Raw genomic sequence first — 27,687 nt, 5'->3', positions numbered from 1 at the left:
AATGATGGGTCAAACACAGCTGCTGTCTCAGTGGCTTTGGATGATTGTCAATAAATTTCAATTAATTACAGATGGGCGTCAGCTTTGATCTCATATTCTTCAACAGGCGAAGTCATTTTGAATGCTCTCGAAAGCTGCAATGCAGGCACATGTGGATTCTGCATTGCCTGGCCCAAGCCATTGTGATAACCCGCCGAGTGGGCTCCTTGGTTCTTAATGTCATTTTTAATCGTCAATCACCTGTTATTCTCTGCCTTTATCCAAGCAGTACATATTTATGAACTCTGGTCCTTTTGTGTGAACATTTGCAACTGATTACGTGTGGTTTCACACTCCAGACTTGGATTCCAGATGTGCATCTATATAAGCAGAAAGTCAGTCTCTATTCCACTCCTAGAGTTTTAAGTAATTAAATAAAAATAAGTAGTTTATTAGCATCAAAATCCTAATCAGTTGCTGCAACAGGGTTCATTCTAATCATGAAGAAAAGTTTCTTTAATGAGTCCATCAATTTATGTCCATTCGTGTTCATTTCCCATCCAGACAGATTAATTCCGTGCCAAATACAAAGTCTCTCTTTTTTGACAGTTGGACCAATAAAAGGTTGAATGTTTTGATCAGACAGCCTCAAACAATCTTTTGCTTGGAGAAAAAAAAGAAGAAAAAAGGACTTACCATAATACTATTAATCATGTGAGGGTGTCAAGGTTCAGCTGGTGTCACGGTCAGCTTCAAAGAGCTTTCCTTATTAAGTTCTACTCATTCTGCATGGACTTCTGTGTAAAATCTTTGAAGATTTGTTCAGGTACAGGTGCCTGTTCTTGCTGTTCAAAATGACAGCTCAACTCTTTCGCCTGGCCATTAAAGTCAATGCAGAGAGCAATGTGGGCCAATTTTTGCATTTCTATTACAACTGCAGGGTGCTAAGAAATAAGCTCATTAGGGCTAATTACAGATATTCTGTCCTAAAGCTATCTCTCATTGTCAGCTCAGTTTCTGAAAGAGTTGTACAAAAGTTTCCTCGAAAAACAAATGAGATTAGCAAGCTCATGATAAGAGTGGAGACTCACAGTTAATCATACAGATCACCTAACTATATACTTGGAATGCTAAAGCTTTGCAGTCCCATTATGAATATTTTCAAAGCTGCATTGAGCATTCGGGGAAAATGAAATCCTTTACATATATAAAAGTTTAAATCAAACAATCACAACAAAAAGGTTGTTTATTAGTGATATATATGTGTATATATATGGAGGAAGGTGCTAGTTAGCTTAGAAACCTCTAGGATTAAATTAAGTTTAGGAAGAGGTTCCAGAAATCTGCAGAGCCTTGTTTTGAAACTCAGTTAACACTACTGGAATCTTATGTTAAAACACCTTACTACTAATAACATGCCTACTGTACTGGGGTGATCTTTTTTATTACTTACTGTGTACTGGGCTCATGGCAGAAATCACAGGTAAGGATAATCCAGTTTATTATAGGACTGTTTTTTGCTAGCCAAAATTAGCACATCGTGGTGAATTTTGGATATGGCTAGCTAACTAAGCTAGCTAGCATGACGATTGGTCAACTTTTTCACGGTGGGCGGCAAATGACATCTGTCGAAATACCAAACTCTAATTCGTCAGTCAGCTGTTGCAAGCATGACATTAACTATGGCCATTTTTCTTTCATACAGAGCTAGCCAGACTCTGTTTGTATGAACGAATTCTTGGAAATCAGATCAATGCTCAGCAAATATTTGTGCTGAAGTCAAAGGGTCTAAAATTAAATATCAATGTTTATGAAACCAAAAATATAAAATAATTAAAAAAAACTATACACACCATCACATAACAGTGTATTAAAGAGTTCCATCCATTTTCCTCCACTTATCTAATCCAGGTTCGTGAGGACAAGGAGTACATCCTGGACAGGTCACCAGTCTGTCACAGAGCCAACATACAACTATTCACACCTATGGCCATTTTATGATCACCAATTATTGGTGGATTTGAACCAGGACCCTACAGCTGTAAAGTGATAATGCTGACCATTGTACCACCATGCTGACCTGAAGGTTTTTAATCTTTGGTTTTTGTACAGATTACAGAAATGAGATACAACAACATGTCAGATACGTGTTTAAAATGCTGGAGAATGTATTTTATTACCTTTTGCAGATAATTAAGCTCACTGTTTGATCTTTGTTTTTTATTTTACACTAACTGGTAGATGACTCCAACCAAAAAACGAATGTGTATTTCTTTTTTCTTTTTTTAGAAGGAAAAAGAAAATTGATTTATTATACATAAATTATATATGTAATTATATTAAAGACACATAGAGGGTGTGCAGTGTGGAAGATGAAATACATGGTAGCCTGGAGTTGCAGTATTTGTTTGGGGCTGGGCTCCCTCCTTACTCGGCAAAGGAGGATTAGACTTGTCGGCAGCGTGTGCACCGACTGAGCCGGCGCTTCTCTTCGCCACTACACACTCTAGCAATCAGGCAAGCTGCCAAACAAACAGATGAAGTCAACAGAGAGATGCTTCCTTGTGTCTTCTGAGATGTGACTGCAACAGATGCAATGCTGACACCAGCGCTTGACACACTGTGACAACCCACTGTGTCTACACAGCCAGCTCCACTTTGACTTATTTTGAAAAAAAAAAAAAAAAGGAGGCAGGGAGGGAGTGGGGAATGACACTGTGCACATGATCACACACAAGATAATGTTTGTCAGCAGCAACAGCAGTGTCACTATGTAAGAGAGACAAAGACTGACAACAGGGGTTGATTTCACGGTGCACTTACGTTGCATGTACAGTCTTCAAAAGATTACCATACGTCGAGGAGGGACCCTTCAAGTATAGGCTTTAATCTGTTTGTGTTTTATCCAGAAGCTGAACTGTGACAATTACACACTACCGAGGCCAAATTCATATTATTTAAATGAAAATTTAACTTTTTTCCCCCCTTTCAACTGTATCTCTACATTTGGCACCCAGTCAGGCAGGCTGAAAGCACTGCATGCTGGTTAATGGAGTTGTTGGCTTTGAGCAGCTCTAGAGGATGGAGTGAGGGAGTATCTGTATCCAGGTAATTACAGTCTAAGGGGGCACAGAGGTCCTCTGTGATTACACATCAGGCCTGTAATGGATTCAACACTTATAGACATAGAGAGAGGGAGGGAGCGAGACAGAGACACACATTCCTTACCTTCCTATCGTGAAGGCAAGGGACGGGCGGGTGAGAGCTGGCAAGGTGGGGCGGGGTAGGTAGGTATATCTGCAAGATGGATTACGTGGGGTTTGCCGAGTTCAACATTGACACAGATTCATCGTAAATCATTATGCTGGGGACCCTGAGTGATTTCTGCATTAGGAGCAGAAAATGGAGTTCATCCAGTCAATGAGGGAGGGCATATTTCACATCAATCACCTCCACACTCTCATGTTACCAAGGCTTAAATCTCACTTATATTGTTACCAATAGGGTTCAATGGCTATGATGGCAATCAGCAAGAATCTGCACTAACAATACCCTGCTGACTATAGAGAGGACACAGCACAGGACTCTGCTCCCATTTATGTGAAGAAAATTATATTTGAATTGAAATGGAGAAAGATAAAAGATAAAGTTGGAGCTAAAAAGGTTGTTGCGATTATTATTCTGTTGCATATTTACAGTTTTCAACTTTTGACACATGTTGTCCATCTTTGTGGTTGATTTACCACAGCTATTTTGTCTATTTTCTTTAGGTATGCAAATGGGAGTTTAATACTGAGGCTGACAGAGATCCAACCCACAATCTCATACAGGTACTTGGATAAAATAAAATATTGAATGGCAAGAACAACTGGAAAGCTTGACGACAGTGACTTGAAGGACAATCTGGCAACCGAATGAGCAATGGGAGGAATGACTTGCAATGTTTGCCACACAAAACATAGACAGGAAGTACTAAAACAAATTGGGAAACATGAAGGTAAGTAAGAAAGGCTGTGTGCCAGTACCTGTACAGAAAAAAAACACCATCCCATTACATCATAATTGAAAAGGCAGATGACAGAAAACACCACAGTGCCTTGCCAGGTTTGGTCACATTTTGAGTTATAAGCTACAGATGCTCCAAGAGGGTCAAATTTCAAGTAAAATGTCAATGGTGGAGTAGTTAGTACTCTTGCCTTACAGCAAGATGGTTCAAATCCACTAACCAGCTGGGGCTTTTCTGTGTGGAATTTTCATGTTCTCCCTGTCTGCATAGATCCTTTCTGGGTACTCTTGCTTCCTGCCACAATGGGGCTAGATTAATTGGGGGTTATAAATTGGTCATAGGTGCAGGTGACCTATATACTTTCTAGTTTTTCAACAATCCTGACTCTTCTTTTACCCAAATTTCTTTTCATGCGGTGCAAATGTTTTGAGTGGGTGGAAGGTCTTATCATGGTGAAATATGCAAGGCCTGACCTTGAAAAAGATGTGATCTGGATGGGAGCTGTGAGGTAGTGTAGACCAAGTGGCAAGGAAGGTGATAAGTAGACAGCAACGGCATCAGTTTCTTTTAAGTGTACTTTATTTCTGGCATCTCCATCATACCATTTTAAAGCCTGGTAGGTAAAATCTCACTTGCTGTATACAGGACTTTACACACACTTGAACCTCATTAGTCTCTACTATTGAAAAATGGGTTAGACCAAACAATACGATTCTAAACAAAAACCCTATATAAACAGGAGGTACTGGGGCAGCCCCTCCCACACACCTGTTTTAGATATAGGACCTGAACAAATTGACAAACATGGTAAATATAACCAAAGCAACATAAGCAAACATAATTTATTAGAAATTTACCTGTGAACAGAAGAAAATTCAAATGACTTGTTGATTAGTGGTATTTGCTTTAAAAACATATGCATAGATGTAATGGATGCTACCACAACTAGTGCTACCACAAACCAACCCAGGATAGTATGTAAAGCAAAGTTAGTATTATGGCCAACTGTACAAAAAAAGATGAATTTAGATAAATTATCAATATGGTTAAGGGACAAGTGGTAACTGAGTTTAAGTGTAACCACTTTGTCACAGGATCATATGTTGGTCTAAAACCTGTATATACTTTCAAGCTTTAACTAACAAATCATTCATCTTTTTGTTTATGTTTTTCATAAAAACTTCAAATTTTGAATATATCATTGTACCCAGTCATGTTTGTAACATGTTAGCAGTTAAACTAATTGGCTGCAGAGTGTTCCTCCAGCTGTTTGTTTTTAGTGGCATTTACTTTTTTACCAACATTTTTGAGATATGTTACCACCATCAAACTCAAAATGACCCTATTAATTTATTTAAATTATCAATTTTCTCAGTTTAAACATATGATATGAATAAGATACAGATTTGTGAAATTTGGAAATCACTGGATTCTGTTTTTATTTCCAAACAAACCAAATTCATTTACAAAAATAAGGAAAATAAAACACAAACCAACAATAAGTGTCTCAATAACTGGGTCATCATGTCACAGCTTCAGCTTGCCTTGGCAATGATTCTCCAAGTCTCTGGAAGTCTGCTGCAGGAATGGAACACAATTCCTTCAAAATACATTCCCTCATCTGCTTTTCAGATGATGGTTTCAGAGAGCACTATCTGCACCGCTTGAGTGCAAAGACCTGAGAATTTGCCACCACTGTCATAGTGTTTAAACCATTCAGTGACATCTCACTCCCTTTGGATGGGAGTACTGTCATCCTGGAAGAAGAGACACTAATGAAAGCAATCTTGTGAGAACCAAAATGTTTTGACTTTTACTTGAATTTCTCATGACTCTATTACATATGCAAAAATATGTTCATTTTTTAAATAAAATTGTATATATTTTTTATTATGCCAACATATATATTTGAAAAAATATATATTTTACGTGATTACTCACTTTTTCCTAACTTTATTTTTGGGGACACATGTTCAGGGAGGGCCTTGTTCTCCTCTCCGCCGCCAAGAGTAGCAAAGGCAGAGAAGAGTGGCTTCTCTGGCTGTGGTGGCGCAGGAATGCGGATATGATGAAAATGTTTTAGACGCAGCTTTCCTCAGTAAACTACCGCCACTGAGCGTCGAGGGCGTCGCGAGGATTATTATTCATGTTTTTTTGCACGTCAACAACATCTGGACCGAGCAGAGACCCGGTTACACTGCCAACTATACTTACGGAAAAGTTTTTGGACTCGAAGCTACTCCTTCACCCAGTTTCCTTTCTCTTCCTAACGTCTCGGGAAACGAGTTGGAGGAAGCGAGGATGGGAATAAATCACTTCTGAAGCACCGGAGTTGTCATGTTTGAAAGGTAAATTGTCCTTCGTGTCGCCTTTTGCCGTAAATAACGCTTAGAACAATTAAAGCGTTTATATATATATATATATACCTATAGAAAATGGTGTGTATGTGAATAAATGAACGCCATGTGAAGTTTTGCAGTAAGTTTATGTTTAAAAAAAAAACGACAAAAAGGGAAATTTCGACTAAGACTTTCTGGAGCGCGACGTCACTTTTCTCGCTGCGTGAATAAGTTGGCGACCTGCGCGTTTGTTTAAAACATTTTTTATTTGTGTCTTCAAGCCTGTGCTGATGATGAGGCGTTGGTTTTCACAGCATTGAAGGCTGAGGACAGGGAGAAACTACTTCTGCTGTTTTGTTTCCCCCCAAAAGACGACTGTCTCATGTCCAAGGAGACTGTCCTTCATCCGGATGGGCTGGCAGAGCCAGCGAAGGGCCCAGGGCAGGAGACAAGTCCCCTGCTGTCAGCCACACACGGTAAGAAAACACAGGATGGACCTAAAGTGAAAACCGATTGATTTAGAAACGTACAATTTCAGTTACATAAGTCAGGTGTATTTATCCTTGAGAGGGTTTGGGAGGATGAGAGAGGTGCTTTTGTAAGATCTAATTAGCTTTTTGTCAGAATATGTTGGCTCTGTACTGGTTCAGATCCACCAATCACATTTAAAATGAACCTTTTACCCACATTCAAGCCAAGCTTACCCACTTAAAACATCCAATCCAAAGGAAAAAAAAACTCCTATATAATACCAGCCTCTGGTGTACATGTTTATGGAGGTTTTTTTTTTTTTCAATCCTAGCTGCCAGCATACCAGTAATGAAAGTGAGCTCTAAATATAGTGTCATACTCAGTCAGAAACTCACGCTAAAAAGCAAATCCTAAAGACAAGCCAGTGGGTGTGTGCTACAGATGATTGGCATATCAGGATTTTTCAGTCTGCTCTGGACAATCACAGACTTGCTTTCTACATTATATTCATGTGACTTTTGGTGTGCATCAGTATCTCTGCTCCAGCTTTAAGCTCGATAGTGTTTGTGGGTTTTTTTTGTTTTTTCCCCCCCAATAAAGTCTGCAGAAACGCCCTAGTGACTATTAACAGCAACCACAGCCAATTATAGTTTTTAATTAACTTTCTAGTTGCCCCTAAGATTATCACATGTAAAATAAGCTTACCCCCCCACACCCCCTTTTCATTTTTCTTCAAACAAGCAATGAACCATTAACCATCCTATTTATACCAAGCATCATTATGGCACTGTCAGAAAATAGCAAAGTAGGACAAAGTAAGCAATCACTGGGGCTGTTGGGTTGTGAATGGATTTTTTTTTTTTTTTTGCTGGACCTTCAAAGGCACTTGGAGTTAGGACTAGATTTCCCCTCCCCGGGGACTGCGGATGTACAGAGAATAGAGCAATTTATTTCTAACTGTGATCACTAAATACTGCGATGCATCACACAGAACTGCTGCTAACGTCACCGCTGCTACCATACATTAGCCCCCCCGAGCTGAGATATGTGCCATATCTGTCTGGGCAGAGTTTCTGGCCCGCACTCATCTGTTACGCTGCCCCATCCATCACTTGCTTACAAACACAGGGTGTTCTATGGGAGTATGGGAGCAAGGCTTCTGTAAATGTGATTCTTTTTTTTAGGTTTGTTGAATCAATCTTCACCGAGCTGAAGGCTCGAGCTCCACGACGGCACTGAAAAACTTTCAGTTTTAAGGGGAAAAAATCCCCCAAAACTATGGCCTATGAGTAGGCATCTGGCTCCAAACCAGTGAATAAAGTCATTGTGGAAGGTTTATTTACCGAACAAAGCAGCAGTGTGCAGTGAGCGAAGCCTGAGCGAGCCTTGAAGTCAAGAGGCCAGAAGAAACGGGTTAGGCAGATGAGTGAAGCTGTCTCTCGTGCATTTGCGCATCTATCAGGCTGTAAGATTTTTTTTCTCTTCTTCTTCTTCTTTTTGCCAACATACTTTTTCCAATTTAGATGAATGCAGCCTTTTATGGCAGTTAAAAAGCTTGGCAGGTAGAGCACGCCCGGGAGCAAAAGGAGAGAAAATGAGATCCAGAGCTCTGGCAAGGCCTTTACCTGAACCGCCCCTCAATGTTGTGCAGTTTGCCAGTGGCCTGTTTTTTCTGGCAAAAACATGCTGAGCGGCCTCCGCACCTCTGGATCATCCAGCTGTCCCTGATATTCTGTCCTCCGTGGCCAACTCTACACTTAAAGTTTACATCTGTTTTTTTTATTTTGTTTTATTTTATTTTAAAGGAATGAACAGCTGAGTCCTTAATAGCATGAAATTAAACTAAGCGACCCCGTCTTGTCGGTCACCATGCAGCACAGTACTTAGTTTGCGCAACTCTCCATGTGGCGGGTTTTTCTTCATCAGCTCTGTTTGACGTTAAATTCTTGTGACCCTAGATGCTCGTGACAATGAATCATCAGGGAGAACATCATCTCCCAGGAAACCAGCCGCCGAAGGACCGAGTCACGTGATGGAGGAGAAGCCTAATTATTGCGAGCCTGTAAGAAGTAAGTTTTAACGACCTGGGAAAAGCTGTGGGCGGGCAGCGGGGCATCTTGCTGTTATTTTTAATGATAAACAACAATGCACCGTTTAATTGTAGAGAGTGGAAATAACAAACACGTTCTGCCTGCAACAGTCACAACGGTTCTGTTTACCATTTATTTAACATTAAAGCGGCTGTAATCTCGTCCTTTTTTCTATCATCACAACCGCTATATGGATAGTTGTTGTTATGGCAGTTGCACAGTGTGTGAGGCAGGGGTCAGTTGGCCAACTAAAATATTAGCTTCAGTGTTTCCAATTAAAGTAATGTCAAGATAGCACCAAGCTCTCTTGGTAAGCGTGGTAACATGCAGGCGCTCTTATTCTGCCATAATGACCAAGACTTGGCTCATTTCGTCATTTTTTACTTCTCCTTCCAAACCCTCAGCGCTGTGTTTTGGAAGTGGGGAAATCCTGTTTGTGGTTCTGGCACTAGCTGTCTTTACACTCTGATTGAATGTTAGCCACAGTGTTTTTTAGCCTGCACCAATCATTCACCTATTGAAGAAGACTTGTGCCAGCAGCTAGAGGCACTTTTCTGTTGAAGAAATGTTCACCAGGATTACATGAGTATATTGTTCCTCCCTGCGATCCATCATACCATTAGCAGGTGTTTTAGATTTTCAAAAGATGTCTTTTTTTCTGGATGGTTCTAATTTTTTATTTTTTTTTTCCTTTGGGGAAACTTTGTGTGCCTGTATTGTAACTCTGAGTTAATCACATTGTTTTATGCAAATGCAGTGCACGGTGAGGTTTTACAAAACAATTATTTGACATTGAACTTCTTGAGTCTAATTAAACCAAGATGCACTTTAGTTCAGCAATTTGAATTGATATTGAAATATGGATTGCAGGTCACAAAATGAAACGGGCTAAAAGCTTTGTGTGCCTTCGTGTGTGTTTCATTGTTCCTAAGAAGAGTGAGATGTGTCAACATAGGCTAATAGCACCTGATTGCTTCCATCCATGTAAGTGCCTAGCAATAATAAGGATTGTTTTTTTTTTTCTTCATTTGACACAGTTCTTGACAACAGTTCCTTTGTTTCTTGGTTGTTAACTTTTCCAGGGTGCCTTTTCCTGCCTTTTCTGGTATTAAGCTTAATGACTTGCCAGTGGCTTGTTTACTGAAGTAGCATGGAAAAGAGATAATAATAAAAAAGAAAATTCTGTCAAGAGGTCTCTCTAGCTTGGCAGGTGTGCGGAGTATTGCACTTTTAGAGGGAGGCATGCTCTGCTTTCATCTCAGCAGATAAGCCCCTGTGACAACAGTTTTGCATTGTAATTGATGTCGCTCCCCTTAACATCCACACCGATTCTTTTTTTCTGCTACACACACACACACACACACACACACACACACACACACACAGAGGCTGGTAAAGAAGTTTTCCTGTTTTTCATTTGAAAGATCAAAGCCTGATTATAGTATTTATAATACAATAAAAACACTTAGTTTGTCTAGTTTGAATAGTTTGTCTTCAACTCTGTCCTGCAATAGAATACTTTGAGAATATTCCAGAGATTTCCCAATGAAACAGGAAATTCTAAACACCTAGATGTTGCTAAAATATTGAAAAGTGACAATTATAAGTAGGAATGTTAGTTCTTGTAGAGAACCGGTCCCAAGTACTTCAATTCCTTGGAATTGTTAGTGTGCTTGTCCGTCGAGCCCACTTATTGGTTCCATTTGCACTTGCACCACAATCAGCTGATTTCAGTTTGTGTGCCAGAGGAGAAAAATAATAGCACAGTCTACAGCCTGGATATGTACATTACCTTTATTTATTTTTTATTGCACAACAGTACGAGAGCGTAACGGTAAAATGCAAACTGCATCCAGAACAGAAACAACTTCAGGTCTTTGCAAGCCCCTGCACAGACGGTATGCTAACAAGCTAGCAAAGGAAATCATACTTTCTGATAAACAGGATAATTCAATTTTCATGTTTTATGAGAGTTTATTTACTGTCTGACATTCTCTGACAAAGTTGGATGCACTTCAAAGAAGTGTCTCACAGTGGCTAACACTAATAAAAGCAGCAGCTTGGCATCAGAAAAGTTCAGGATATCCTCAACAGCTCGCCTCAGTATCACTGTTACTAGTCAGAAATGAGCGCCATTAGATTAGTTAGACAAAGTTTTGCATCCGTTTTACAAAGTTTTACATTTGGGGTAACTCAAGTAAAACTGTAACATATCTCAAAATATTAAACTGACTTTGTCTTCTTCTTCTTCTTCTTCTTCTTCTTCTTCTTCTTCTTCTTCTTCTTCTTCTAATAATGTATATTAACACAAAAAAAATTTAATTTTGGCTATACCCTTATTCATAAGGGGCTGTCAGAGCTGGTAGCTGTGCATACTTGATTTGGCAGACTCAAGCGCTGGATGCATCTCCCAAGGAATATCTGTCTTCTTATGGGACCAAACTGGGGGTCTTTCACTGTTTAAGCGACCACATGAACCATTCCACCATGGTTTCAGAAAGTACAATAATTTATTTTTATTTTTTTTAAAGTACAATAAAACCATAAAATCAAACATGATATATAGGCATCAGTGTAGGGGATAAAATCACTTCCCAATTAATTTGTCTGATTTCTAAAAGCTTCTACAAATTGTTGAGTTTTCTAATTTCAGTAGTAACATTGAGCCTTTCAAAGAGTGGAGCTTACTGCATTATGAAGTTGAGCTATAGCTAAAAAGACATGTAAGATACCCAGGTTTGTAAATAAAGAAAATGAACTATAATCTTGGAGAACGTTTTTAAGTAGCTTTGTCTGTTTGTGGTCATCTAATAGTTGGAAAAATGATTTAGGGCTGCTTAACTTAACCTATTTATGTCATAGACTGGCAGTCTCGCTGTGGTTGTGTTTTGAGGGAACCAATCTGCTCGCTGGCAGGGGTAATTGAGAGCTCTCTTCACCACAGAAACAGGAAATCAATAAGAAATCATCTGCCCGCCTACATCTCAGTCCTGACTGTGTCCCAGGGCTGTCTGATTTTAAAGCTGTGTACAATTTGTGGATGGTGACTTATCACAACAAGAGGAAGCCCATTATATTGTTGTAATAACAGCAAAGATCCTATTTCAGTTATGATAACATTGTTTTGACAAGTGGTCTATTTAATCAGTGGCCCCCCTTAAAATGAGAAAGTAAACACAGTGGTGTTTCTGTATTTTTTTAAATGTTCTCAGCAGAGCGCATTTAAAGGAAAGTGCAGTGAACACTGTTATGCCACGTGTTGTGCGAGGCGTAATAATTTACAATTGCAAACAAGATAAATTCCAGTCGCCGCTTAGATTGTAAACCATTGCGGCTTAGACAACAAAAGTACAATTCTGCCCCTCTTGTTAGACCTTTGTCAGCACACAGTTCCTCTGTGGCTCTGAAACCTGGGAGAGGAGGAAGAGTCATGTGTGGGAGACAGACATTCCTCAAGAGACTATTCTGGTTTTTCAAGCACCTGATATCTCTTGCAAACAGGGCCATGCCTCTCCAGCCCATGGAAATAAATTGCTACCACCCAGCACTAGTTTTAGGAGTTTAATCATCACATTATTCATAAGATTGTCAAATACTTTTTTTTAATGCTTCTGCAGTTGATAAAGATGACCTTACCAGCATGTGAAGAACAGGTCTGTTTTTTTTTTTGTTTTTTTTTAATCTCATGGAAATTCTGTAGTGAGAAAAGAAGGTCAAATAGCATGACTTTTTTTTTCTTTTTTTTTCTAAAGGAAGACATTAGTCTGGCCTTTGTGTGAATCTGTGATTTCACTCTTTAGTTGCACACTTTCAAGGTTATTACCTGTGTATCGAGTTGACCTTTTGGAAGTGGAGGTCACAAAGGGAAGCAACGGGAATTGTTTAACGTGGTCGTGTCATATACTTTCATTTGTCTTTGCAGAAAGGATTCAACAATTCAGAGTTATATATGAACTTATAAAGTTTTTAATATGAGATTTAAAGAAAAAAGGGGCGGCGAGGGCTTCCTCGAGGTGTTTTTGCTGGCCAATTGTTGAATCAACATTCTAAGATCGTGTCACTTTGTTTCATTTGTCTTCCAAAGTGCTTTAAGTACTTTAAGACTTTTTTAACCTTGTGTCAATTCTCTTTTTCAAGAATGTTTTTTTTTTTTAGGTATAGGAATTGCATTGTAATTGTTGTTATGCAAGATCCATATCTTTATTGCAATCCTCGCAGCCCCGTCTGCAGAAATAATGTGTCTAAAGCATAGACCTATTATAAACTGAACTGTAATTTTCAAGTGATTACTTACCAGTGGGTCATGGAATCAAAAACTGTATAAATAGGGTGAAATGCTAGTGTAGGGGTTGATTAAAATGGTCATTGTAATTCTACCTCTGTTGTAATTATTTTCTCATTGTCTTGGTGCAGATAGATTTCATATGGGAAATTTCAAGTGTGTTAATTAGCATATTTTACCCAAAGTGCCCGAGACTATTCGCTGTTAATTTTTTATTTTTTTTGAAGATATTCAAAATACTTGAGCCAGATGATTAGATATGCATACCTCCATTTGTGGACCGCAGTCTTTTAAGTGCACGTTAGCTGCAAGACAACATGTATGGATTTTGATTGAGGAGACTGCGTAGAATTTTTTTAAATTCAGAGTAATTTTTTTTGAAGTCATTTTAACACTTTTAGTGTACTCGTAAGAAATATAAATAGTTTTTGATTTGTTACTTTTGAGGACACATTTCAGAAGCTGAAAGTTACACTGTTACTAGCACAGGTTTTGGAGTAACGGTCAGAGGTTTGTTTTTCCACATGTCTATAACATGTCATGGGGTTAAGAAGCAACACTGTTGTATAGAAACACACAAAAGGCCCTAAAAGAAACATACGTGTCAACCAAATCCATTACATTTTAGACTTTGTAGAAAACAATCCAACTGTGTTTTATCTATGTATATATTTTAATGCAAAGAACTGATTTGTAACACTTGCACACTCGCGTGATTGCTAGGAAAACTTTAGGATTAGTATGTTGCCCAAGGATGCCATTGACTTTCTGATTGGTAGACGACCCACTCTGTCTCTTGAGCCAATCTTTGCACTCTTACGCAATAACCTGAAAGTACTTTTATGCTATAACACAATAGTACAACGATTTTTAGGTCACTTCAGCAGATTAGTGGTTCACAAAGTGGGCTTTGGGGATCTGCAGGGTTCTGGAAGAAAATTTGCAAGAAAATATATCCTGCAGTATTAACAATATTGCATAATATCCACACCCTAAGAAAGTTTATACCTATTTAATAAGCATAATGTGAACATTACTCCCACCCTCGTTGGTTTTGGGTTAATACTGATATGACTGTAAACTCTTTGAGAACCCTTGAGATAGAGCTGGGCGATATGAGATTTTTTCATATCACGATATGTTTTTTTCATTTCAGTCGATAACGATATCTATCACGATATAAGCCAAATAACTATATTTGTAAGATTTAAATGTGCCGTTGCTCACAAGTAAAATGTGAAATAATCAGCAGCTTGTTTTGATTTAAATATTTATTTCTCATAATAAGTTCAACAGGGTAGATGTACTTAAGGAACATGAGACTTTTTCAGATAAATAAAGGCAAATATTGCAAACTACACAAAAGGCAGCCGCTAAAGCGTTTAAGTTTCAAAATAGAACAAACGAAACAGACTACTAAATTGTCAATTAATAATAATAATAATAATAATGGATACTTTATTGATCCCCATGGGGAAATTACTTGTTTTTCTCTGCATTTGACCCATTCACTCAGTGAAGCAGTGGGCAGCCCACTAAGCAGGCGCCCGGGGAGCAGTGTGTAGGGACGGTACCTTGCTCAGGGGTACCTCAGGGTAGCCGTTAAGTGGATTCGAACCGCCGACCTTCCGATCATGGGGCGACCACTTTACCTACTGAGCTATCCCTGCCCCCCCCAATTCCACTTAGAAACAAAATATTAATTCTAAAAATAAATCTTAGTTTGTTTTACAGAAGAACAGACAAAACTGACTAACTTTTGTCAATATCAAATAAACTGAGAACTAAAAGGAAATTCTCAATCTCTCCTTGTTGTATAGCTGAGCTTTTCAAACACTTTTAACAGTTACTTTAGTCTGACAAAAGCCGAATGACGAATTAGCGCTTCCAGTCAGAGACTGAGGCTACGTCCACACGTACACGGGTATTTTTGAAAACTGAGATTTTCCGTTTTCGTTTTAAAAAAGAATCCCGTCCACACATAAAGGCAGAAATGAAGGAAAACGCTGCTATGAACATGCCAAAGCAGCAGGTGGCGCTAGATTCCTAACAGTGCAGAAATGTTGGCCAATCAGAAGTCTAGAAGCCTCGGTGGGAAAAAGTAAACAAAGCTGGGGCATAGAAGCAGAACCGAGTCGTATGTGTGGACGGACAGTAACTGTGTGTATATGTAAGCATTTAAACACTGCAGAGAGTACAATTAACAGAAACAGTATTGTAGAAATTCATTTCACCGAAACAATAACGTGGCGCACAGTGTGACGCATGCACCAGTTTATTGTATTTCCAGACTTGTTTTCGGCACAATTTACAGTGCACGCTACTCTGTTTTTTTTGTCAGACTTGAAATAGCCGAAATACCTTCACACTACGGAACTTCTATGGCTCTTCCGTTTGACAATCTCTCCGGCATTGGAACCGTCATCTGTTTTCTCTTCGGTCACGCTCGGTTGATTTTTCTAGTCGGCACACTCATTTCCTCCATTACCCGCTGGCTGCTTCCCAAACAAACACACGTGCGGCTTGGCACTTGTGCTGTACGTAACAAGTCACGCGACGTGACGCTGCGGCTGTGATTGGTTCGGCTCTGCGCTACTTAATTTGGCTGACCTTTTTTTTTTTTTTTTTTTTTTTTTTTTTTTAAGAGGACAAGAGCGGCGAGGTCTATCGCGATAGCTTAATTTCTCTATCGAGTAAAAGTTATATCGCGATACATATCGTTATCGTTCTATCGCCCAGCTCTACCTTGAGAGCGATGTCTAAACGGTGGCAAATATTTAACGATCACCACAATAATGTCTAAAAATCTATAAATATGCTCAAAGCTTAGACTGACATTAATCTCCATCTTCTGAACAGATGCTTTACAAACACTAAGAAATGTGTGCACCTTTTCCTGTGTGACCCTCAAACTCACTAACTAAACCTGCTCTTAGTCATCGAAACTTTGAGAAAGTTTTAGTATAAAGGATTTCAAACGTAACTACTGAAAAAGAAATTCATTGTGCTACAACTGCATAGGAGCTCTGTTCTTTGGTAGTGCTGTAACACAGGAAATAAACCTGGCTTTCTGTGTTTTGTCTACCTTATTGTTTTGTTTTTTTTACCCGTTTAGCACAGATATGGCAAGGTAGCTGGACTGTTTGGACCATGTTTACCAGCTCCTTAACCAGTGCCACACATGACAGCATGAATGCATTTCAGAAGCTCCTCACACACACACACACAGGGGGAGAGAAAAAAATCAGATAGCACAGGGGGGATTACTTGGCCTCTAACAGGGTTTTGGCTCCAACATTAAGGTTAAAACCCTTTTCTATTACTGAGATCTCTGCTGATGTTGCCCTTGCTAGCCCTGAACCCCTCGAGCTTCCAACTCCTTGCCCCGTTCGTGTTTGCAGGTTCAGTGCCTTTCTACGAGGTCATTGTGTCAGGCCCCCCTGATCAGTGGAGGGTGACCGGGGACCCGGCGGCTGGCTCCCGTCCAGAAGCACAGACAACCACAGCTGACACAACCCCCTTCACCCCACACTTCTCTTTCAGGCTAGAGCTAAAATCGATACAGGCGTCTCTGTGTTTTAAAAGCCACTCAGAGGCAGACGATCACCTCTGTCCCAAAGGCTGATCTCTCAGCTTAAGGCCTTGATTGGCATCCAGACGATGCGAGGCGGTGACCCACAGCTGTCCCATTAGCAGAGGGTTAATGCTGAGATTGATACTGAGCAAATAAAGGAACTAGGTGTGGGGGCATTTTGATAGACTGCCTCTCCCCTTTCTGACCCAGAGTCAGACTTCAGCTGGATTTTGGCTTTTAGGGAGTGGCAGATCCTCATCTCTGACTTCAATATTAGTGTTCGTGGATCTTCCACAAAATTTATTTGGCTCATGCAGTTGTTGCCTGTGTGTCTGCTTCATCTTTGCATGTGTGCATGCCTTCATGTGCCCGAGTGTGAGGGTGCGCATGTGCATGTCTGCGCGCCCGCCGTTGAATTTCAAACAAGCAAAGCTTCCTGTGGAACTTCTGCTGCAGTGAGGAGATTTTGAAAGGCGGTGGAATATTTGAGTCATCGATGTAACTGAAACTGAAAATAACCCCCATTCTCCTCCTTCCCTCCCTTTTCTCCCCCCCTTTTCCCGTTCCTTCCTCACTGTTGCGCCGTTTTTTTGTTTTTTCTTTTTGTTTTGAGTCGTCGACGAGGAGAGGGTGGAGCACTTTTTTTTTTCTTTTTTTTTGTCTTGGGGAGTATGAAGCCTGGCAGCTCCCTCAGGCCTCCTCTGAGTCACGTCATAATTGATCTTTCTAGAAATTGTGGTAGCTAGCCGTGTAAAGTCTAAATCCGTGCAAGATGTGCAGCTTTTTAAAGATACTGCAGTCGTGCATTTGGCTGTCTTTATAAACTCTTTCCCTCCTCGTGGATGGTAAGAAACAGATGAAGGGGAATGGAAGGCATTTGGCAAAGCTTAATGCAGGAACAGCTTCGTATAAAAGTCATCTCAGAAATGAGGAGAAGTGGAGAACAGTGCAACGTTTAGTGTCTCTCACAGCAGGCTAGTTGCAAGGCTTTGAACGCTCCTCGCTCTTCGCTGTATTAGTAATACTCAAATTAGCACCGTGCCAAATTCCACACAACAGTGGAGACCTGGGGCCTGTGTGGCTGGAGCTTTGGTGGCTGAATGCGTGTGTGACTTTCCCTTCAGCATGATTCATCGCACAGAAAGTGGCATCTCATTGGGAGTTTTAGTGATGGCGGTCAACGTATTAATCTGGGAAAATGTTCCATTTTAAAATCAAAGAAGAATTGGTGACCCGGACCCCGCCCCACCCTTCCTCGATCACCACCTCCTTCCCTTTAGAAATGCGAACACTTGCACTGAGTAGATTGATGGATTCGTGTCATCGAATCAAGCTATTGTCTTTCAAGTTGTCTTCACTCCTGTAAAATGTAATTAAGCAGAACAAGGTCGAAGGTTTTTTTTTCTTTTTTTTCTTTTTAATTCCACTTTTTCCTGGGTAGATGCAGCAGCGGTGTGGGAAATGAGGAGTGGAAATATTAAACGATGTCTTCAAGTCTCACTTCAGTAGGTTGGTGGAGTCAAATTTTTGAATGACTGTCACAGAGAATTAAAAGGCGGGTGGGGGGGGGGGGGGGGGCGACAGTCTTTGACTGCTGAGTAGTTATCGACTGACTGTCCTGGACTATGGTAGGAAAACAGACAGAAATGTGATGTTTCCTGTTTAAATGAGATGCTATGCAATATGATTAGCCTTGACAGGTCAAGACAGTTAATAGAGTTCTGTTGCAGACTACCCTGGCATGCTTGCAACCACACACACACTCAGAGCATGTCACTTTGGCTGAGGGGGATCCAATGTCAGAGCAGGTAATTTAGCTTTCTTCAACGGTCATCATCAGCAGCTGCGAAGCCGTCATCATCACCATTTTATCTTGGATAAATACAAAACACTTTGCGCATGTGTGTGAACTGACAGGGTTAGGATTGCTGTGTGATCGCTGCCGTGAGATCGCTGCAGTCTGTTGGAACAAGTGACATTTCTGTTAGCCCGTGTCAGGCTGCCATGCACTTTGTGTAAAGACAAGAGCGCTGACTTTGCATGGCAGCCACCTCCTCACACCGCAGGACGCTAATATTCCGATCAAAAGCTCGTTCTCGGCTGCTGGTTGACTCATTTGACACTCCTGATAAATGCCTTTATATTGATACTTTTCACACTATGATTATCATCATCATGTTTTTCTTGTTTGTTTGTTTTTTTTAATTGGACACCTGAACGATGATCCCTGAGCCACTTGTGCGTGTTCCCTCCCAGCTCGTCCTTCTAGACAATAAAGGAAGTCCTTGTCCGGTAGTTTAGAAGGTCAAACTGCAAACGAGGCTTTCAGACGCCCAAGGAAAATTTCAATCAGAGCCCTTTTGTAATAACATTCATTGTACTATTTTCCTCTCTCCGTGTGTGTCCCTCTCACTCTCTCTGCAGCGTAATTCCCCTGGTTTTGCGTCTATAAATATGGACAGGGAAGATGTATAATTTCTAATGAGAAAATATATCCCTTTGGATTGAAAGGCAGGGGCTCTTCCACACGCTGCTGTTTGTTAGGAGGAGAGATGATACCTCAGGCTGTTTTGGCAGCGAGGGGGGGGGGGGGGAGTTGGAGGAGTCTGGCTAGGTCATTGCACATTTACAAATTAGCATTTCAATCATGCAGGTACATGACCAGTCGAGCAGAAAATATACATGTTTTTCTAATACAAGCCCCCAAAAATAAACAAAACACCAGCCGTGTTAGCGGAATTGCTGTGCATCCTCCCTTTTCCTTTTTTTCTAGTCTGAGGCTACAATTACAGGTGCCTTGCCCGCTTGCGTGGCCCCTTCAAGTGTTAACTCACAAACTTGTGCCATTGTGTAATAATGGCCATTAGGAGATGGATACACAATCTGTATTCATCTTGTGGTGTTTATTTGGTGGGAATGATGTGACATTTGAATAACTGTATGATCTCTATGATGGGCATTCTAATAAGCCTGGGCAAACACCTTTCGTCTCTCTCTCCTCCCTGTTTCTCTCCGTCTCGGGGGCATTAATATTAAAAAGCACTGAGCTTTAGAAATACAGCACTGGTGTGATTGTTCAATCCGCTCCCTGCCTTACCTGTGACTCATGATGTAGTTATGTGCAAATGAGAATCTCCATACTGCCCTGTTTGACCTCTGTGTTATATTTTCATGTTCTCAACTATTTTAGAATTCTTGTGTATGGAGCTTTGTTACAGCTGACATGCATACATGCATATTCCTTCCTGGTAGCTAGGGGTGTGTGTGTGTGTGTGTGTGTGTGTGTGTGAGGGAGAGGGAGAGAGATCTCCAGTAGCCATGCTGTCTTCTGGGTGCAATTTCTAGTTGCGTCCTGTAGGACCCATTTTCTGTGACAAAAATGGAGGTGTTTATATACTCAGTTTTACATACAGATCGACCCCCTCCCACCACCACCCACCCCTAGCCTTGCACAGCTCTGGTGCAGCTCCAGCTCTCTCCAGGCACTGTGCTGCTCGGTCCCTGTGTGGCGCAGCCACTGAAGACTCGGTGACAAATGGCAATTATATTTGTGTGTTCTTCATGAATCCATCAAACACTGGCCTTTTAAAAATTCTCCCCAGATATTTGAGGCTGTCAGCTACTAGTAGCTGGGACCAAATTGGGATGCTGCTTAGACAGTCAAGAACCACTCACCCCCTAGTTTCCCCTGTGATGTGTGTGACAGCGTGTGTAGGGGAATACCATGTTTTATTCAACTACAAATGTACACTCTCAACAGTTGTTGATGTGCTAGAAATAGGGCAGTTACAAGTCCAATTTGAAGTGTGTGTGTGTGTGTGTGTGTGTGTGTGTGTGTGTGTGTGTGTGTGTGTGTGTGTGCTTGTATTTAAACTTTGTTTGGAGGGAAGAACTGGACATACAGCCTATTAAAGTGTGCATGTGGATCTCTTAGGACACCTTCGGATGCTTTGCTGCAATGTTGTAACAAATGCACAACTTGTACGTTCTTTTCAAACTTCATGGGATTTGTTTCCTGCTGTGTTAGCGGAGCGGTGTATTAGCGGTGAGCCTGTGTTGCTCTGTCAGGATTTATCAGCAGACTCAGCTTACATTTGTACCTTGGATGTGGAATCAAAGCGTGGGTTCAGAAACGTCACAACAGCATCGCATTACCTTGAAATGCTAAAAGCTGAATATTGTGTGAAAGAAGTTGAATGCACACTGGATGGTTTGCACTTCAATAGGGTTCACAGGAGTTGACTTGATAAACGATGGCTCTTTCCTCAGTCTGTTGTGTTGTATTGTGTGTTTACAGTGCACGCCAAGCTGAATGGTGTGTAGGAGGTAGTAGATAATATGCTCTAGAGTTTACTTTTGCTGTAAGTCACACGCACTGAAAGTTTCTGATTCCAGAGTAGCACAAATTCAAACGTAGTGTATTTCTGCGTTTCCTCATTATCTCTTCATTTGTCTCATGTGACTGTACAAGTCTGTCACTGCCATCTCTGACAGTACCACCATTATTATGATCAATGATTATGAATATTGCTCCATCGCGTCCATTAATCTCGGCCACCGCGTTCATCAGGATAAAAATAACGACTGCAACTGTGCAAAGACTATTCAGGAACCTGCCACTGAAGAGCACAACCCCCTCAGACTAAATGTTATATTTCTCCACAGTGTGTCAGAAACCCAAATCGCCTCTAATATACTTTTCTTTTTTTTCTTTTTTTCTTTTTTATATGGTGGTTTCTTAACTCATTCACTGCCAATGGCTGGCAGTGAATGAGTTAATAGCTATTTATATTTTGCCAAATTGAAAGCTTTGCTTTCTCAAAAGGAAAAGGTAATTATGCCCGCCAGTGCAGTTTGTGCGTGAATGTGTGTTTATATGTGCAAGTCCATGTGGCTACTTTGCTTAAACAAGACACATGGCAAACTCCACTGGAGTTCTCTGTTCTCTGACTACATACTGTTACACCCCGGCCTAGGCAACCGGAGTGCAACACGAAAAAAGTAAAAATAAAGAAAGAAAAACACACAAAAAAAAACCCCCACTAAAGCTCACCACCAAAATCCCAAAACGAAAGTATCGACAAATCTATTTACAGCTATTTACAACAAACTATTTCTTGACAACAAAACACCCAACTATTTACAACGGGGGGGAAGATCGCGACCATGACACACTGAAACACAAGGCTTAAATACATAGAAGGGGCAATCAGGGAATGGACCACAGGAGGGAAACACAGCTGGGGCAAATTAGACCTGACGAGACAGGGAAACGTAAACTGAAAACACTAAGATAACACAGACTTTCAAAGTAAAACAGGAAACACATAACAATCACGCCAAAAGCAACACACCGACAACACCAAAACGTAACAGTTCCCCCCACCCAAAAATCAAACATTTAACACCAAGTGAAAAGTTTGATCCAGACAGACGAAGCCGATGAAGGCTGGAGCGGTCCCACTGACCCTCCAGCAGACGACGAAGGCTGGAGCGGTCCCACGGACCCTCCAGCGAAGGCGGATGAAGGCTGGAGCGGTCCCACGGACCCTCCAGTGACGACAAAGGCTGGGGCGGTCCCACGGACCCTCCCCTCAGCGAAGGCAGACGAAGCTGATGAAGGCTGGAGCGGTCCCACTGACCCTCCAGCAGACGACGAAGGCTGGAGCGGTCCCACGGACCCTCCAGCGAAGGCGGATGAAGGCTGGAGCGGTCCCACTGACCCTCCAGCAGACGACGAAGGCTGGAGCGGTCCCTCGGACCCTCCAGCGAAGGCGGATGAAGGCTGGAGCGGTCCCTCGGACCCTCCAGCGAAGGCGGATGAAGGCTGGAGCGGTCCCTCGGATCCTCCAGCGAAGACAAACGAAGGCTGGAGCGAAGGCAGACGAAGATGATGAAGGCTGGAGCGGTCCCACTGACCCTCCAGCAGACGACGAAGGCTGGAGCGGTCCCTCGGACCCTCCAGCGAAGGCGGATGAAGGCTGGAGCGGTCCCACGGACCCTCCAGCGACGACAAAGGCTGGGGCGGTCCCCGGACCCCCCAGCGAAGGCAATCCCGGACGAGCCCCCATATGTTACACCCCGGCCTAGGCAACCGGAGTGCAACACGAAAAAAGTAAAAATAAAGAAAGAAAAACACACAAAAAAAAACCCCCACTAAAGCTCACCACCAAAATCCCAAAACGAAAGTATCGACAAATCTATTTACAGCTATTTACAACAAACTATTTCTTGACAACAAAACACCCAACTATTTACAACGGGGGGGAAGATCGCGACCATGACACACTGAAACACAAGGCTTAAATACATAGAAGGGGCAATCAGGGAATGGACCACAGGAGGGAAACACAGCTGGGGCAAATTAGACCTGACGAGACAGGGAAACGTAAACTGAAAACACTAAGATAACACAGACTTTCAAAGTAAAACAGGAAACACATAACAATCACGCCAAAAGCAACACACCGACAACACCAAAACGTAACAATACTCAGACAGGTAGATTACTATGAATCTGCAGTGATACAGTGGGCAAACCGGGGTTTCCCCATTAATCTAGTTGTCAGCTGTCAATAAATCTTGATGTATACGAGGAGTTAATCAGTTAGGAACAAACTGAGGCCAGTGTGAATGGTAAGGCTGTGTTTCTGATTAAGTTTCTGGATGTGTTTTTAGATTAGATAGTGATTTTGGATTCATCAAATTTGAATGTTTGCAGTCTGGTTTGTGATGCTTGCAGATTAAAATAGTTGGTTAATGAGCTGCTTTGTGAAAGTCGGGGGGGAAAAAGCACCCAAAGAAAAAAGGTTGACTGCTGTGTGACTGTCACTTAAGCAGATTAAGATAACTGTGACATGATACTGTTTTCACAGATTATGAGTGATTCAACACTTCGCTTTCTTTGTTAGCGTAGCACTATCCACCCACGATAATACCAAAAAAAGGAGGGGGGTGGGCAGGCACTGGCGCGTAATAGGTGCAACGGGGACATCAGCATCACACATTAGCTAAATTAATAATTGCAATTTATGTATGGAAATGTATGTTAAAGAAATCTAACAGGTCTTATAATACACAGACAGACTCTGGTTTAAAGGAAAACATCTTGGTGGGAAGGTGAAGTCACCATCTTGGCCACCCAAGTGAGTACTGGTGTCTTGATGTGCTGCAGACCTGACTCGCTGTGTTTTCTAGCCTTCTTCCTGAAAAGATTTTTTTTTTAAAAAGACACAGTGGAATAAAATACAGGATACATATATTAAAATGAGTGAAAAATGTAGCAAGTTACAGCTGTCAGGGGTAAAGCTGGAAAAAACAGCAACAAATATAGCCCCTGCTCCGAGCCTCCTTGTTAGGCTTCAGTCTCTTCCCCCCACATTGTCATGGGCAGGCTGCAAGGCTTTTGTCTTTTTGGAGAAGAAAATCCATCAACCTGGTCTTAAATCACTGCATAATGAATTCTATCGTGCGCTACCCAGTTGTCTAATTCAAATTGCATGGAATCCTGATCCCTCAAGTCTATATTTGTTTATCGAGGCAGCATGCAGAAGCCCGAATGAGGGGAAGGCGAAACCCAGAGTGTGTATTTAATTGCTTTGTTTTACATCCACATTCACGTCCGGCCTCTCCCAGGGTGATGTGTTGTTAAAAAGCGCAAAGCCCGATTCCCACACTCTCTCCGACTCTTGTTAACCGTAATTGCACTTGTTGGTGAGCTGACAGAAAGAAAATAGAGATGGAAAGAAATTACCAGAGTCACATTAAATTTTATGTTTGCATCCACTTTGGAAACTTGTTGATTTTATTTATTTATATATAGATATATTTTTGGACAGCTGTGTAACTGTTAAACAGCCCTGCATGTTAAACATCCTTAAGCAGTAGCTGAATAAGGCAGAATTCAAGTTTGGTTGTCAAGATGTTATATTTTCAATGTATATAAAGAAAGTATTACATTGAGGGGGGGGAAAGAATAAGTAGGGTTCACACAGACAAACTCAAAAAAAAAAAAGAGAGAGATGAATAATTCACAAAATCTTGCTGCAAGTGCACATGCAAAGTGGCTCTGATGTGGAGCGAAGGTAATGTAGGAGTAGCTCCCAGTAGAGCTGAATGTGCAGGTGCTCTTCTCAGGGAAATGCCACCGCCTTTGCTCACTCGTATCCTTCCTCTTCTCTCTTATCAGACAGGTCGCTGTCTCCCGACTTTCTGCGGCTGTCACGCGTGCTCTTAGAAAGGCTCGTCGAGGCCATCTCGGAGCTTTCACAGGAGAGGAGATCATTACTATTGTAGACAGCAGCCATTTTGTATATGTACACTATCACAAGCTGTCTTTCTCTTTTTACTGTATTAATCTCTCTCGCACTGTCTAAACTCACCGAGGTACGGCTCCAACGACTGTCTCGTCTGCCTGCAGCGGGGGCTTTTGTGATCCTGTCACATATAAAGTTCGCCGCTCCTCTCTTTTTGATTCCAAGTTGAAATGTTTGCCGTGTGATCGATTTTTATCATGTTAGGGAATGGTGGCATGGTTTGCTGAGAGTGATTTAGCTTAGAATGGCGTGTCTCCATTACTGTAGTTGCTTTGTAAGAAGTGAAACTCGCAGGCTACGGTGACTTTATAAGCGAATAAAATATATGAAGTGCAAGGTGCCGAGATTGCAAGTTCTCTAACAGCAAAAATGAAGTTAGGTAAAAGGGAATTCAGAAGCATTAAAAAAAAACCTGGAAAACACAAGTTATTAAAGTAAACTAATACATCTCTCTTATTTTGTAGTTTTGTTTTCTTTCTTTCATCCTCTACATTCAGCTTAAAAATACACTTAAAAAGGGACACTCTGAAAACACATCATATCTCAGTGGGGAAAAAAAATCATGCCAGGTATCTGTGCCGATATGGTCTGGGTAATGTGTTGGGAATGAAAGGATGCTTATTATAATTGTAAACCCACAGAGGGCTGAATTCAAAGACACCAAAAGCAAAGTGAAAAATGATGCAGCATGCTAGTCCATGGACTGAAACATGATGTCTCAGAGGTGTTCTTTGGATTTAGGTCAGGTGAGCGTGGGGAACCAGTCAATGGTATCTATTCCTTTATCCTCCATGAACTGCCTCCATGCCCTCACCACATGAGGTGTGGCATTGTTGTGCATCAGGAGGACCTCAAGATCCACTGCACCAGTCTGACAGTGGCTCCAAGGAATTTTTCCTTATAGCTGGTGTCAGTCAGGTGCCGTTGCCTAGCCTGTAGAGGTCCGTGCCTCCGTGGATATGCCTCCCAAGATGATCACTGACCCCCACCAAACTGGTCATGCTGAAAGATGTTACAGGCACCGTAATGTTCTCCACAGCTTCTCCAGAGCCTTTCGTGTCTCGCGTATAGGTCACCAATGCCAATTCTGGTATTCTATGGCAAATGCCAGTTGGGCTCCACAGTGCTGGGCAGTGAGCACAGGACCAAGCAATGAGCTCAAGGTCCACTAAAGGACATCGAGCTGGTGATGGATTAAAAGACTTCTACGGCCTTGTTCAGCTCTCCTAGGGTAACCACCTGTCTCCTGGAATCTTCTCCATGCTTTTGAGACTGTGCTGGGAGACACAGCAACTTTCTGGCCATGGCACGTATTGATGTGGACTACCTGTATGGTAGTAACTTCTGTATCGCCTTATTCTGCCAGCAGTGACACTGACCAAATGCAAAACTAGTGGAAAAAACCACCAGAAAAGATGAGGAGCGAAAAATGTCAGTGGCCTCCAAACCATTCCAACTTTGTGGTTGTCCCATTGCTGCCCATCGAGTGCACCTATCAGCAGCTAAAACTGATTGACAACCCCCTCTGTTCTTAATTGACCAGATCAACTGACTTGATGCTTTGCTCTGATTAAGAAATGTTCCTTCAGTCTCTAGAGAGAGTGTATATTTGCAATTTCAAGCAGTGTGTTTTTGTTTTATATTAAAAGCCTTAGCTTGCAGATGAGTTTGATGAATCAAATATACCGTAAATGTCGGGCTATAAGCCGCTACTTTTTGCACAAGCTTTGAACCCTGCGGCTTTTAGTCAGGTGCGGCTTTTCTATGGATTGTCCATGATTTTTGTCATATCGTAAGACGATTTGTTTTGTGTGTTGTACGGCACTACGTTGCCTGGCGGAAGGATCGGGGTTCAAGAGTGGTATGTTAGTCACATGTCCGTCCGCCAGGCAACGTAGTGCCGTACGAAGTAGCGCGAAAAACAAACTTCAAAGTAGCGCTACGCGTTCAGCGGGAGGCGTGGATGATGAGCGGCGATAAACTTGCAAGTTATGCCCAAAAAGCAAGTTATGCCCAACTCCACCGGTGGATTCTGACAGCGTGGAAAAGTGTGAAAACATCCACGATCACCAACGGATTTTGAAGGGCTGGACTGCTGCATGATGGAGAGGAGGACACCGCCACGGCCCTTCTGAGGGTGTTCGACTCTGACACTGACAATGAGGATTTCTTTGGTTTTGAAAGTGACAACGAAGGAGAGAAGAAGAGTGGATGACGAAGCCATCCTGAGCCTGTTTGTATCCGACACTGGAGAAGAGGACTTTGGTGGTTTTAGTGTGCAGGAAGATGGTGGTGAATGACTGACTTTTCTTCTTGTTAAAGCTGTGTCACTGCACCTCAGCCTAAAAGGTAGTCCGAATCTATTGTTCTGGTGTGCTGTAGGCTACTGTTATGTACTACATGTGCAAATATGTACCCATAACTTGTTTTTCAAAATATTAATAAAAGTGATGTCTCCAAACAGCCATCTCTTTCCTGACAATTCCCTTTGTGCATATTCTCTTACATATGATAAGTCAACATTGAAACACCTGCGGCTTTTGGTCAGGTGCGGCTAATGTATGTACAAAACAGGATTTTCCCCTGATTTTAGCTTGTGCGGCTAATATTCAGGTGCGCTTTGTAGTCCGG

The 27,687-nt window shown here is 41.6% G+C and overlaps 1 protein-coding gene across 4 annotated transcripts in view; it reads left to right on the top strand.

Annotated features, from left to right (window-relative positions):
- The window catches only part of mdfic (MyoD family inhibitor domain containing), a 55,043-nt gene that overhangs the window by 20,369 nt on the left and 6,987 nt on the right, over positions 1–27,687 (top strand). Inside the window, exons 2-5 of one of the 4 annotated variants that reach the window (XM_026147416.1) lie at positions 3,750–3,976; positions 5,963–6,333; positions 6,696–6,800; positions 8,754–8,864. In XM_026147416.1, the coding sequence (XP_026003201.1) occupies positions 6,707–6,800; positions 8,754–8,864 (205 nt within the window). In that variant the 5' untranslated portion in view covers positions 3,750–3,976; positions 5,963–6,333; positions 6,696–6,706. Of the gene's footprint in view, positions 1–3,749; positions 3,977–5,941; positions 6,334–6,605; positions 6,801–8,753; positions 8,865–27,687 lie in introns of those variants that run through there. The other 3 variants (XM_026147413.1, XM_026147415.1, XM_026147414.1) reach the window with 3 other exon arrangements.

This window comes from Astatotilapia calliptera, chromosome 17 (assembly GCF_900246225.1).
Source record: "Astatotilapia calliptera chromosome 17, fAstCal1.2, whole genome shotgun sequence".
Classification (NCBI taxonomy): Eukaryota; Metazoa; Chordata; class Actinopteri; order Cichliformes; family Cichlidae; genus Astatotilapia; species Astatotilapia calliptera.
The sequence above is the reverse complement of the archived record's forward strand: the minus strand, read 5'-3'. Positions and strand labels throughout refer to the sequence as shown.